This window comes from Scyliorhinus canicula, chromosome 4, assembly GCF_902713615.1.
Source record: "Scyliorhinus canicula chromosome 4, sScyCan1.1, whole genome shotgun sequence".
NCBI classification, from domain to species: domain Eukaryota; kingdom Metazoa; phylum Chordata; class Chondrichthyes; order Carcharhiniformes; family Scyliorhinidae; genus Scyliorhinus; species Scyliorhinus canicula.
This window is the reverse complement of record NC_052149.1, coordinates 206440844-206454845: the sequence shown is the minus strand read 5'-3', so window position 1 is coordinate 206454845 and position 14002 is coordinate 206440844. Positions and strand designations below refer to the sequence as shown.

Here is a 14002-nt window from a genome sequence, read left to right as displayed (position 1 = left end):
AGACGGAGGAAAGAGAGGCACAGGATGAGGATGTGAGGGCAGGTGACAGGAACCTTCAGGAGACGGGACACCAGTGATGCTTTGATCTTGTACACCTTCAGCTTGGGCTCTAAGGCATTGATGTTTCCTTGTGCAAGATCACTGTCTCCTTCAAATTTTATGTTTCTATGTTTACAACAGTTTGATATACTAACCCAACCGAAAACAACAGCATGAAACAAGGCCATATGGTTGCTTGTGCTACATCAGGCATCTATTGCATTCATCCAACCAAATCAGCCATTAAAGCAAAATAAATGTTTACCTTATTGTAAATGAACGAACAAAGAACATACAATGTTGACAAATCAAACACAAATGTCAAAATTCTGAATACAAATAATGGGAGCCGTGACATTCCTCTGATTCAGGTGGATTGGCAATGTAAATTGCCCCTTAATTCGAAAAAAAAACAATTGGGTAATTTGAATTTGTAAAAAAAAATGTTTGTACATCCATGCACACATAAAAACTCAAAATACACACACACAGAAAGACAGATTTCAAGGTGGGGAAGGATTGGTTGGCTAACTAGAGACCATTAAAAGTAAAAGATTATGTAGTTTGTTGACTTCGCTGAATCCAATGCTCTGGATTTTTCCGACTTAAAAGATGTATTCAGCTGAGTTGGTTGTTCTTCAGGAGATGGCTGATACAAACTGGGGTTAGACATATTGGGTTGTGAGTGAAAACCACTTTTGTCTCTATATTTTAAAAAGGTATTTTTGAAGCATTTGCTCATATTTTCACCCATTGGATTAAAAATCATTATTTGACATAAAGCACATCTTCATGGCACCTCCACGCCACACAAAATGAAATGTAACAATAGTAAACTTTCATTATAAGGTTCTAATTTAAAAAAATATGTGCATTCATCATCAAAAACTTACACCTCAACTTTATTCTGCTATAGCAAAGTTCTATTTGAACTTTTGTAACAAGATGGTGCCATGTAGAGTTAAACTCTGGATAAAGCATCATACACATTGCTTACAACCTTACCCCCAAAAGAATATCCAGATTTCAAGGAAAAATAAACTCCTTTGAAATAGCTTTGCATTCTGGTTTTGAATTTCTCCACACATGTCAAGGGATTGTGACCTTCATGAACTAAGATGTCTCTATATCTATTTTGGACATATATTCAATGTATTTTGAGAACCAGTAATAGTCCTAAAGTTTCCTTCTTCAGCGGGGTATCTTCTTCGGTGTCTGTTTAAATTTCAGGAGAAATACCTAACGGGTCTCTCAATCACTTGTCCATCATCTTGGAGCATAGCACCTACCGTTATGACATCAATAGCTGCTTCAAAAGGTTTGGTAAAGTTTGGCGCTGCAGCATTGGTTCAGTGCTAACATGGTTTCCAACCTCTTAAAAGCTGTTAAGCACCCGCCCGACCACATTACCTTTGCTTTTTACTGTAACATATCTTTGAGTGGGGCAGCTATAGAGCTAAAGTTTGGGACACTCTTGCGGTAGGACCTACACATGGCCAGAAATTGCATTATATCCTGCTTAGTCACGGGGACGGGGAAATGCATCAATGCCTGAATATTTACTGCTCTGGGGGCCGGTTTAGCTCAGTTGTCTGGACAGATACAGAGCGAGGCCAACAGCGCAGGTTCAATACCCCTACCAGCTGAGGCAATTTATGATGGCCCCCGCCTTCTCAACCTTGCCCTTTGCCTGAGGTCTGGTGATCCTCATGTTAAACACCGCCAGTCAGCTCTCCCCCTCAAAGAGGAAAGCAGTCTATGGTCATCTGGGACTGTGGTGACTTTACTTACTTACTTGCTGGGTGACACTCACCCCACAACATGCTCTAGGTCAATACTGTGGTTACCAGGACAGGTCAAAGGCTAGAAACCTACGGCGTGTAACTCCCTCCTGACCCCCTGTAATGACTTAGACCTTAGGCCTTTGAGATTGGCCAATTGGAATACGAGTTTCCTGATTAGTGGGCCAATCAGGGAACCCCTTTCTCAGTGTATAACAGGGAGTGTCAAATCCTCTTCACTTCCAGGGTAGACAGCAAGCTGAATGCACCTGGTTGTACTGCTGTTGGTTTTGTTAATAAAAGGGATTCTGGTGAAGGAACTTCTGCCCCCGTGGACTTATTACAGTGACAACGAAGAAAAACGAGTGACCCAAAGGAACCTTCTCATTATCAGCTGCCACATATTGAGAGTAAGCTTCTGACAGGCAAAATGCCCTTATTTGGGAAGTTGGGCTCTTTTGACCCTGCAGTGGAAGACTGGGCCCAATATGTAGAGCGGATGAAGTACTTTTTCAGGGAGAACGATAATAGTTCCGGATGAAAAGCAACGGGTCATTCTGCTGACCTTGTGTGGGCCGACGGCTTTTGCCATTTTGTGGCGCCTCACATTTGCGGAGGTACCAGACAGGAAAACCTTCCAGGAATTGGAGGTCTAAGTAAAAGAGTATTATGACCCTAAGCCACCTCTGATCCTGCGAAGGTACCGGTTTTACTCAGCATTCCGAGACACTGGGGAGTCAGTCACTAATTTTTAACAAGGTTAAAGCAATTAGCAAAGGCTTGCAAATTTGGCCTGACGCTAAATGAGATGCTCTGAGACCGGTTGGTGTGCAGAATAAATAATTTAGTAATACAAAAATATCTGCTAGCAGAGGCTGAGCTGTATTGCAAACAAATATTGCAGCTGACTTTGTCCTTGGATAAAGTGGTGAGTGGAGCACATGAGTTACAAGGTACTTCAATGGAGGTAGATGCCCGCACCAGTGCAACTGAGTTAAGGGACTACTGCTGGGGGATAGGCAACTGCATAGCCATCCTCAGAAATGACTTGGATACTAAGGAACCCAGGCCCACTTGCAGAACCGCTCCCAAGCAAGGAAATATTGGGACCAGACAGACAGCAGCCCCTGAAGACTTCCGCCCGGCAAGAAATTGTCGTTGTCGCCAGAGTTCGGAGCCAGTGAAGAAAAATAGAAGTCCAAAACTAACACTTCGGACAGGACACGTAGGCCGGGGTGCAGCAGAATGCACACCTTGGAAGCCCCACCTACTTCCGACGAGGAACAACTAAATTGTGTAACGATGGTTAAATCAAGACCCATTAAATTAACCATAAGACCATAACCATAAGACGTTCAACATTAATGGAGATCGACACGGGAGCAGTCGTATCAATGATAGGGGAAACGGTATTTAATAAAATTCGCACTGGACTCCAACCCTTATATCTAACTAGGACCTCGGCAAAACTGAGGAGATACACAGGGGAACCACTGAGAGTGTTGGGCACAACGCATGTAACTGTGGCTTATGGAGAGCAACTGTTTAGGCTGCCTTTAGTGGTAGTGAGAGGTGTGGGGCCAAGCTTATTGGGACAAAACTGGCTAAAAGAGATCAAGCTGGATTGGGTAAACATTTTCCAGCTGGAAAATGGCCGCCTGACCGAAGTCCTGTGCAAATACCCAGAGGTTTTCTGAGAAGGGCTCGGAACAATAAAGGGAGTAAAGGCGGCATTACACGGAGATCCAGAGGCAGTCCCAAAATTCTACAAGGCCCAACCGGTACCCTTCGCATTAAGGGAGAAAGTCTGAAATCAAGAGATTGGAGTGTGAAGGAATAATAAAACCAGTCCAGTATATGAGGTCAACCTGGCCCTGGTGTTTCACAGGCCAAGGGGCAAGATGCCCATCCGGAGATGATAGAGATGGCAGCTCCCGTATCCACCTCCATTTCCAGGGAATGGCCGTTCACCAAGTGTTATCTTTATCGGGGCAACCTCAGGGGCGATTAAACAGTTTAGTTGCATCATTTCATCTGCTACGGGCTGATAGACTTGCAAGGCCACGGTTTGAGGTAGCTTTGACTTTGGACCTGGGTGGCACACATACTGCTGATTCTGGCAGCCTTGCCTGAGTCGTTGTCTCTGGCCACAGTCAAAGCAGCTTTGCGGCTGACACTTGTCTTCCTCCAGGGAAGCTTTCTGGTTTATCTCGCAGTCTTTTGAGATGTCAGAATGTCTTGGCTGAATGTTGAGTTGGTGGTGGGTGAGACAATGGTGCATGTTGGAGCCTTCCCTGGGAATGCTGGCTTTTCTGAAAGTGGGGTCCCCCCACTCCCCAGCCTGAGAAAGCTACTGTCCATCATCCCTTGGAGTTCTTTGGCCCCTTTTTTCAGCATTTTCCAAGGAGAGTGATAATTCTATAGCCCTTTCAAGGTCTTGGATGCGTTCTGGTGAAAATCTTTTTGATATTGCGACATCATTGATCCCACACACTGGCCGATCGCGTAGCATCTTAGTCAGGGATGGGTCAAGCTCGCTGCCTTCGGCCAACTTCCATAATCTAGCCGGGAATTTTTTTTAACATTTAAAGTGCCCAATTTTTTTTTTCCAATTAAGGGGCAATTTAGCGTGGCCAATCCACCTACCCTGCACATCTTTGGGTTATGGGGTGAGACCCACGCAGGCACTGGGAGAATGTGCAAACTCCACACAGACAGTGACCAGAGGCTGGGGTCGAACCTGGAACCTCGGCGCCGTGAGGCAGCAGTATTAACCACTGCGCCACCGTGCCGCCCCATCTAGCCAGGAATTCTGTCACTGGCTCCCCAGTGGTCCTCCCCCAGTTATGATGAATAGGTAACGCTGGAGGATTACAACGGCTTTCAATCGTAATTGTTCTTTGTTTCAGTGTCAGGTTCAGCAGGATAAGTTAAACACTTAATAATGCTGAAAGTCAGGGTCCGCATGCTGTCAGAAGGATTACTTCATGTCTGTCATCCTCTTCTGTGCCATTGGCGCAGAAGAAGTAGTGCATGCGTTCGGCATACTGGGGCCATTCCTCCACATTCACATCAAAAGGTTCAAGCTTCCCAAACAAGGCCATTTCTAGGATTTTCTTTTTGCTTTGTTTCTTACTGGAGTTGTCATGGGTGAGTTCCGAAAAGGCTGCTCAGAATCCTGTGCTTGATCCTCATCACCATCTGCCTAACCCATTTTCCACTCCACCTGTCCATTTATTGTTGAATGTAGATAGTTTTGCTTGTGTCCCCTGCCCACTGAGTTGAGATTGACTTCCCTGATCAACCCGAGATTGACTGAAAGATATCAATTTCACAGATACAAATTTAACAGAGCCAGCTTCAGTGACATCCCAGCTGATACCAAACCTCTTTGCATTATGGAAACAAAAGCAATCTGGTATGAAATAAACAAATGTCTCTACCCAGTGAAATGTGACAGGGAATGATGACGCTTATTTTGATTTGGTTGCAGGTTCAAATGTGGAAGCAATGACAGAAACCACAATCAATTCAATATAAATGGAACGAGTGGAGAAGCAAATGCGGTGGTCAGTAAAAAGGAGGAAATTTAACCCAGCCTTGGCCCCAGATCAGCAGCAATGGAGAAATGGACAAGATATTGTTTATGTAACAGACTAACATTATGTTCTATTGAAATATACTCGGCAATCGAGGTACTCAGGGGTTACTGTCAAGTACTTAGATAAATGGGATGCTGCACTATTTTAGGTTTCCTACATATTCTCACTTCCGTTCGGAATCAAGAATGTGTTCTCATGTAACACACTACGCAGTGCCACAGTTTGGACAACAAATGTATTATGGGTTGGATTTTACCTTTGGACAACAGACCAATGGAGCAGGCAGGCTGACCGATCACCCACTCCAGCAGAGAAGAAACAGCTGTAAACCCGAGGTGCTGACCTCAATAACATCCAGCAGCTACTTTGTGAAGAACACAAAAGGTATTCTGATGCTGTTCATCAGCTTGAAGTCTCCCATTAATGGGCTGCCCTGTCCAGTAGCAAGCCCTGGGAGTTGGGCCAGAATCACACAGTATGCTGTCCCGTGGCAGCAACAGCTCATTAGTTTAGTCAAACCAGGAGGAGTTTTTCTACTGCTTGGTATTTAACAAAACTAATAAAGACTTAACTTGGCTGGAACTCATTGGTTCCCATCTGCAATTGAACTGTCTGTGCACAGCACATACTCTGGCCAGTTGCAACCTAAAATGGTAATCATGGTCCGATGAAACCCGATTTTCCTTTTAAGTGAAACATACCACCTAAAATAGGAGGGAAGTTTGGGCACCCAATACGAGGGTTTTATCCAAATGTCACTAATCTCCAACCAACTTATTTGGACCCGTGAGAAGGAATCGTCAGCAGACATGCAGTCATCATCCGGCTGGAGAATGATATGTTATCATAAAGGCAGGAGATTTGTCAGACAATGAGGAACAGCAGGGCTCATCTCACAGCGAGTCACATCATCATCCTCCATCCTGTGGATAAGCCCACTGATACTGCCAACCCAGGGACAACACCCTGTGGTGATTCTGCTGTGACCCTTAAGGGGGAGCTGTGGTAGTGGGATGGGCAAAAGGCTAGGGGGAAGTGGAGTGAATTACTAAGGGAGAGAAGGGGCAGATGGACTAAGAGACAGAGAAGGGGTGGATGAAATAAGGAAGAGGGGAAGGGTGGTGGGACTAAGGGAGGAAGGAAGGTTGAGAGTCTCAGAGGAAGGTGGATTTTGTGTTGGAGTGGTGAGGTTTGAAATAGGGGGAGGGGGGAGAAGAGGTGGGACAGGGCGGTGGAGCTGCTGCTGGCCATGTCTCCTAGTTGGTAAGTTGATTTGTGAGCATCGTTATAATGGGTCATACGGCCTGGCAACTCCTCGAAGAACTGATTCCGACGATTATACACATGGCCTGATGCGTGCCTCCTTCACATCTCCTCCTCGGCATCTTGGATAGCCAGCACTGAGCCTCACTGGCTGGACCTGCTCCCCTGAGGCAGGCTCCTCTTGTGTAGGGTCCTCCCTGGGCTGAGCCTGGTGCTCTCGCGAAGCATTGCTGGCTATAATCCGAAATCGGGAGGGGGGGGGGGGGGGGGGGGGGGAAGAAACAGAGAATGTCAGCAAGGTTAGTATTCCCTCGACCATCCAGTGCCAGCAGGTTACCCGGTCATCCCGAGTTATACTACTGCGCCACCGTCAATATGTGCCCCCCATCCCCCTCCCTCGGCTCTTTCGACATGATGCAGTCCGCCCTGTAACCCTCTCCCCATTAGTGACTGGCACCGTGCCTGTGATGTGGGGAGCCTCTACTTTCACCATCCATCCCTGCCAACAGGGGTACCAATGGCTGCAGCAACAGGTCTTAGCGATAGGTTTTGTGGCCCCCGTCCTGTTTCTCCTAATGGGGTTGACTGTGGGTATTCTCACTGGGTGAGCCTTCTGCTACCCTGCCAGGAGGTGGCAACTGGTTTTGTGGTGGAGACGTTCATACTGTGGAGCCATTCACCTCCATGCTTCGAGCCTGGTATGTGGGCAGGTCCTCCAGATGAGGGTGAGCGAGCGATATGTGCTTTTACTGGGACCTTAGCTGCAGTGCTATGTGGGTCCTGGGTTTTACACACAAGTTGTGACAGGGAGCTGGTCAGGTTTTCTGGCTGGGATGGGATCAGGGGTGCGGTGGACAGGCAGAGCTTGGAGATATCTCGTGATCCTCAGGGGTGGGCTAGCTGACAGTGTCACTGGTGAGACGTTTACTCTGAGAGGGGCTATGTGCCAGTGTGGGTTCCAACGGCCACAATGTATGTGCCCTTTGGGTGAGCTCTGCTAACCGCCTGCTTGCTTGGCTGTGGAGCTGTGTTTCTGAAAAGCGCACTGAGCAATGCCAACACCTGGTGGGCTGGCGACTGAGCCTGATCACACCCATCCCCTTGATGATATTGTTCGGGTTTCCAGAAGGGCAGCACGGTTGGGGATCTGAGCATTTGCAGGATACTGTCAGCAGTCAGCTGTTTCAACAGCCAGGTGCCTGTAATTTGAACCTTCGGGGGCGGTTTAAGTGACTTGGGGCAGCAATGAGGGTCTCGGCCAGGGCACTCTGTTTGCAAGAGGAAACCCCAAATTAACACCCTTGCCACCAAGTTATTCCCTGGTGGAGACTCCGGCTTCCAGCCTATTAATCAGATGCAATTTGATGAAAATCACCTATTTGCATGGTGCCACTGGCACTGAGCATGTAACTCACTGCTTCCCTTGGCAGGAGACTGAAGCATCGGAACGGGATTGGCACCCGACATTGATCCCGCTTTTCAGCCGACACTCCACTTTCCACCTTCTTGAATACCGACATCGGGCAATAGGGAATCCAGTCCATCATGTGGAACCAAGATAGGTAAAGAGAAGTTAGGGTATAAATCAGCCATGATAAGACTGAATGGCTAGAATTCAAGAAGCTGAATGGTCTATTTCTTAATATTTTGGTCAGATTCATGTGACCATAATAGAGCGTGTTTCAACTTGTCTGTTTATGAGTGAACTCACCTTGTGTGTAAGTATCAGAGAGAGAGAGAATTTACAATGCAGAAGGAGGCCATTCGGTCCATCGAGTCTGCACCGGCTCTTGGAAAGAGCACCCTACCAAAGCCCACATATTCATTCTATCCCCATAACCCAGTAACCCCACCCAACCTTTTTGGACACTACGGGCAATTTATCATGGCCAATCCACCTAACCAGCACATCTTTGGACTGTGGGAGGAAACTGGAGCACCCGGAGGAAACCCACGCACACACGGGGAGAACATGCAGACTCCACACAGACAGTGACCCAAGCTGGGAATTGAACCTGGGACCCTGGAGCTATGAAGCAACTGTGCTAACCACTATGCTGCCATGCTGCCCCGAAGTAGAAACTGAAATCTTCAATTCAAGTACATGTGGTTGACTAATTAATGAAATCCAACTCAAATTAAGTTAAGCACCACACAGAAACATATCTGTATTCCATATATAAGTTATTGCTCAGGTGTTGGTAACTCTGCAAATAATATTGTTATTCATTTTATTACAATTACTTGGTTATACACAGAAATGCTTTTGTCTGCTATTGTTGAATCCCACGTGGTACCATAAATCATTCTTTCTGTTCCTCTAGTAATACAGTATATATTAACTCAGTGGAAAGGAATTAGTTAATGAGGGGCTTGTTGACTGAGCCAGTGATAAGATGAAAATTCCGTTTTTTTTTGTGTGAAGCTTTTTAAAAAGCTTCAGTATAAAGACCATTCTGATTGCCACGTAGGATGGGTAAAAAGAAGAGATTAAAAATGCAACAGAGGCCGAGATCTTCTGTTCTCTACGAGTGTTGTACCCAAGAAATACACTGGAAAATGACTCGGCGAGCTGCCTGGCTTGTTCATGCAAGGACTGCACCGGACTTGCCATGGCAGTTTCATCTTCTGGTGGGGAATCTGCACTGGGAACCATCCGAAACTCTGATTTAAATCGAAGAGCTCAGACCGTTCTGACTCTCTTTACATCATAGCTCCCCAGGAAAAGTTAGAAGGATTAAAACCACTCCTATCTCCTGGCAACTGTACTACTTACCCCATGTCACCACCCCAATCATCCCACTGGACTACCCTGACTACTCCCATGACCAACCCGCTGAGCATCCCGGCTGGCACCCAATCCCAACTTCACCCTCCTGGCACGTCTGAACAACCTGATCATCCAATCCTTCTACCCTCAGCCCTCTGACCAAACCCTACACATGACGACACTTCCCACCACCCAAGTTACCGCCACACCCTCTGACGAACTCTCCACCACCCCTCAAATATGTGTTTCATTGATTGTTGGTTTTTTATTGAATAACAGATGGCTCTTTATAGATTATTATGTCCGGTTTTGAGTGGGTTCAGTGAGGTGTTTCTTGGCAACAACAGTGCCATGAAGCACCCCGCTATTCAACGGCACTTTGTTGTTTATTTTGGCATTGGGGAGTTTCTCTCTGCTGAGGTTGCACTTGAGTTGCACATCTACTGCCAACAGGAAAGGCTCCTCGCTGATTGGGGCACCATTTTCTCTGTCTGCCCCGGTCTCTCCCCCTCCCCCTTCCCTCTTTCAGCACGATCTCGACCACCCCGCCAGTTTTGATAGCCCTCCCATCCCCAACCTATGTAAGGTCCCCCAGGCCCAATCGCTGGCAGTGCCAAACTGGCTGCCAGCATTTTGGTACTGCCAGCTTGGCACACTAGCAGTGCCACTGCCAGCCTCCAATGCCACCTTGGCACCCTGCACTGTCAGGTCAGAAGTGCCAAGATGCCCAGCTGCCAGAAGGAGTGAATGTAAAAGTCCCCATCCTTCATCAACCGTGGCAACAACCTGCATTTATATATTGCATTTACTGTTGTGCACACATCGTTAAAATCAAGGAATTTTATCAGAGAAATGTACCTGCAAATGTAAAACGCAAATAAAACTCAGAAACAATCACTCCTGAATTACTGAGGTACAATTTTTAGGAGTACCTCCAGGGGCTTTGAAGCTGCAGTGTCGTGTAATTAGTTTTCAGTTTTAAAGCATGAGTACAGCATGAGTATTGTGCCAGTGATGCAATTGACTGGAGCTTACACGACATCAAGAACATACCACAAACCCAAATCCATTACTGCAAGAGTACCAATGAGGTCTGCATCACACAGCAGCTGAAGCCTTTCACTCTCCCAATACAGGAATATCACAAAACCCGGATGAAATGCTAATATTCCATCCCTCTGTGCCATGACAAGGTGAACAGAATTTCAGCTCCAATGTCTGAGGAGATAAAAATCATGGGGAACAAATCCACAATGTGCATCTACTTCTGGCTGAGCCAATACCACTTTGGTAAGTGTGGGTGAAGAAAGTATGCAGAGTAGGCTAATCAGTCAGCGATGTTAGCATGTATTGTCGATTTGATTCTCAAGGAGCCATTTTTGAAATGCAAATCGCTTATTGTCACAAGTAGGCTTCAAATGCAGTTACTGTGAAAATCCCCTGGTCACCACATTCCAGCGCCTGTTCAGGGAAGCTGTTACGGGAATTGAACCGTGCAGCTGGCCTGCCTGGATCTGCTTCAAAAGCCAGCTATTTAGCCCACTGTGCAAAATCAGCCCCTTTTGATTTCAACTCTCCAGCTAAGCCCTCTCTTAACATACAGGAAGAACTCATTGTCAGACCCATACATAGACCTAGAGAACGGGATTATCAACAACTCATGGGTCAGTTGCTGATTGATTTCTACTGCCTGTTGCCGAGATAGTTGAAGTGATTGTGGGTGTATGCCCACATGCCAACACTCAGTGTTGCCAAACTTCACAGGCAATGATGTGGCATGAGGGGAAGCTATTAGTTGGGATTTTGTGGAGACAGAATGGAACCCACCACAAGGACCAAAAGAAGGGGTGGGGGTTGATCACACTTCAGTGGGTGGCTAGCTCCGGGGCTGCATTTTATAAGGGGCAGCCAATTAAGTCCTGCCACTGAGCACACAGAAACCCATTAAAGGAGTACGATTAGCCCCCAAGAGCTGCCAGCCCAATCAGAGGGTCAGATACTCAGAAGTGCCCACATGGAGTGGTGGTCATGGCTGGGGCTGCAATCGGAGGAGAAGGATATAGTGATGGACCTGACCGTTCATAAACAGATAAGTGGATTCTTGGGTGCTGAGGGCAGTTGGGGAGAAGGGAGGGAGATTAATGAAGGCAAGCAGTACCTATATCATGAGGGAAGCTATTGCTGCCAGGAGACTCTCCATGGGTCAAAGCCTGCTGAGAGGTTACAATAGAGTTTATCCAGCAGTATCACAACATGATGGAAGCCTCCCCGTTTCACGAGTAAAGTGCCAGCAGGGTGGAAAGTGATGCTAAACTGAACACTTAAGGAGTTCAATTGGAGTCTAGGAGGACTGGCCGTCTGACCCCATTCTCACTGCTGGCAAAATGGCATGGCTACAAAAAGGCTTAAGGCAAAAAATTGTGCCAACATTCCTATTGTTCAATTTACTGCAGCCACATCACATTACGGGCACTGTTCGTAAATTCTGAAATGTATCCCAACTATAAAAGATTTCACCCTTCAGTGACCAGATAGTGTCCAATCATACTAAGCACATCATGTAGATCAATGCCCCGTATGCTGTCAGCAGTCATAATACCTACAGGCTTTAGACCATCAAACAGACCCCGGTCTCTTTCTGAAACCAGGTCCAAAACATTTGGGCAACATTGGTGAAAATTACTTAGATGGGCGGGACATTGTTCCGAGAGGGTTGAAAGCAGTCTCCCGCACCAGCTCCTGTTTTCTCAATTATCAATTTGCCAACATTCTAGGAAGAAGAAAAAAATGCTTCAAATACACTCTTCGCACACCATGAAAATGGCAACATTGACTTTAATGATTGAAAAGAACTTGCTCCCAATCGATTATGTTGTGCCAATTTGTTCACCAAGCTGAATTACACATTGAATCACAATATCTTAATGATGAGGCAAGGCAGCTGCAGAGAAGGAAAGGAATTGTTGCGTGGGACTTGTACAAACTAACCGCAGGGAACATCAGGTTCGGGTTACAATTTATTTATTAAAGATTCAAAAAAGGAGAGCACTGTTCGAGACCCCAAATAAAACACCCACCCCTAAAACAACATAGAACATTACAGCGCAGTACAGGCCCTTCGGCCCTCGATGTTCCGCCGTCATGTGAAACCCCTCTAAAGTCCCTCTACACTATTCCCTTATTGTCCATATGCCTATCCAATGATCATTTGAATGCATTTAGTGTTGGTGAGTCCACTACTGTTGCAGGCAGGGCATTCCACGCCCTTACTACTCTCTGAGTAAAGAATCTAACTCTGACATCTGTCCTATATCTATCTCCCCTCAATTTAAAGCTGTGTCCCCTCATACTGGACATCACCATCCGAGGAAAAAGGCTCTCAATGTCCACCCTATCTAATCCTCTGATCATCTTGTATGCCTCAATTAAGTCATCTCTTAACCTTCTTCTCTCTAACGAAAACAGCCTCAAGTCCTTCAGCCTTTCCTCATAAGATCTTCCCTCCATACCAAGCAACATCCTTGTAAATCTCCTCTGTACCCTTTTCAATGCTTCCACATCCTTCCTATAATGTGGCGACCAGAACTGCACGCAATACTCCAAATGCGGCCGCACCAGAGTTTTGTACAACTGCAACATGACCTCATGGCTCCGAAACTCAATTCCTCTACCAATAAAAGCTAACACACCGTCCGCCTTCTTAACAACCCTCTCAACCTGGGTGGCAACTTTCAGGGATCTATGGACGTGGACACCGAGATCTCTCTGTTCATCCACACTACCAAGAATCTTACCATTAGCCCAGTACTCTGTCTTCCTGTTATTCCTTCCAAAATGAATCACCTCACACTTTTCTGCATTAAACTCCATTGCCACCTGTCAGCCCAGCTCTGCAGCTTATCTATGTCCCTCTGTAACTTGTAACATCCTTCTGCACTGTCCACAACTCCATCAACTTTAGTGTCATCTGCAAATTTACTCACCCATCCTTCTACGCCCTCCTCCAGGTCATTTATAAAAATGACAAACAGCAGCGGCCCCAAAACAGATCCTTGTGGTAAACACTCTCGCCTTCTACAGCACTCTCACATAGTATGGAACAATCTCTTAATATAGCACTCTCCTCAAATTCAGCACTCACATCAAAGCAGCACTGTTCTCTAATACAGCACCCTCTCCTCCTACAGTACTCTCATACAGCACTCTCTACAAATAAAGCACTCTCTCCTAATAAGGCACTCTCTCCTAATTTGGCACCCTAAAATCAGGCTAGCCACATGGACTCCCGCCGACCATGGCAAGGTCTGCAAGACATAACGGGCTACAAGGTGAAGGCATGTAAAATCATCGGCTCCAACGCACCCCTCCCTGATGAGCTCAATGCATTCTATGCCCGCTTTGAGAAAGACGTCAGCGAGAGCGAGCCCTCCACCTACAGAGCCTCTATCTTCCTCGCCAAATTCGGGAAAACCAAGTTTAAGTGGGTCCGGAGACAACAGCCCATAAGCAATTCAGCTGGTCTGATACAGGTGGAGACATGGGGGGGG

At 46.5% G+C, this 14002-nt stretch overlaps 1 protein-coding gene across 2 annotated transcripts in view; it reads left to right on the top strand.

The window, feature by feature from the left end:
- The window catches only part of LOC119965335 (solute carrier family 22 member 5-like), a 90030-nt gene extending 84512 nt beyond the window's left edge, over nucleotides 1–5518 (top strand). For both annotated transcript variants that reach the window (XM_038795958.1, XM_038795957.1), the window contains one exon: nucleotides 5314–5518. In XM_038795958.1, the coding sequence (XP_038651886.1) occupies nucleotides 5314–5413 (100 nt within the window). In that variant the 3' untranslated portion in view covers nucleotides 5414–5518. The remainder of the gene's footprint in view (nucleotides 1–5313) is intronic.
- The last annotated feature ends 8484 nt before the right edge of the window (nucleotides 5519–14002 follow it).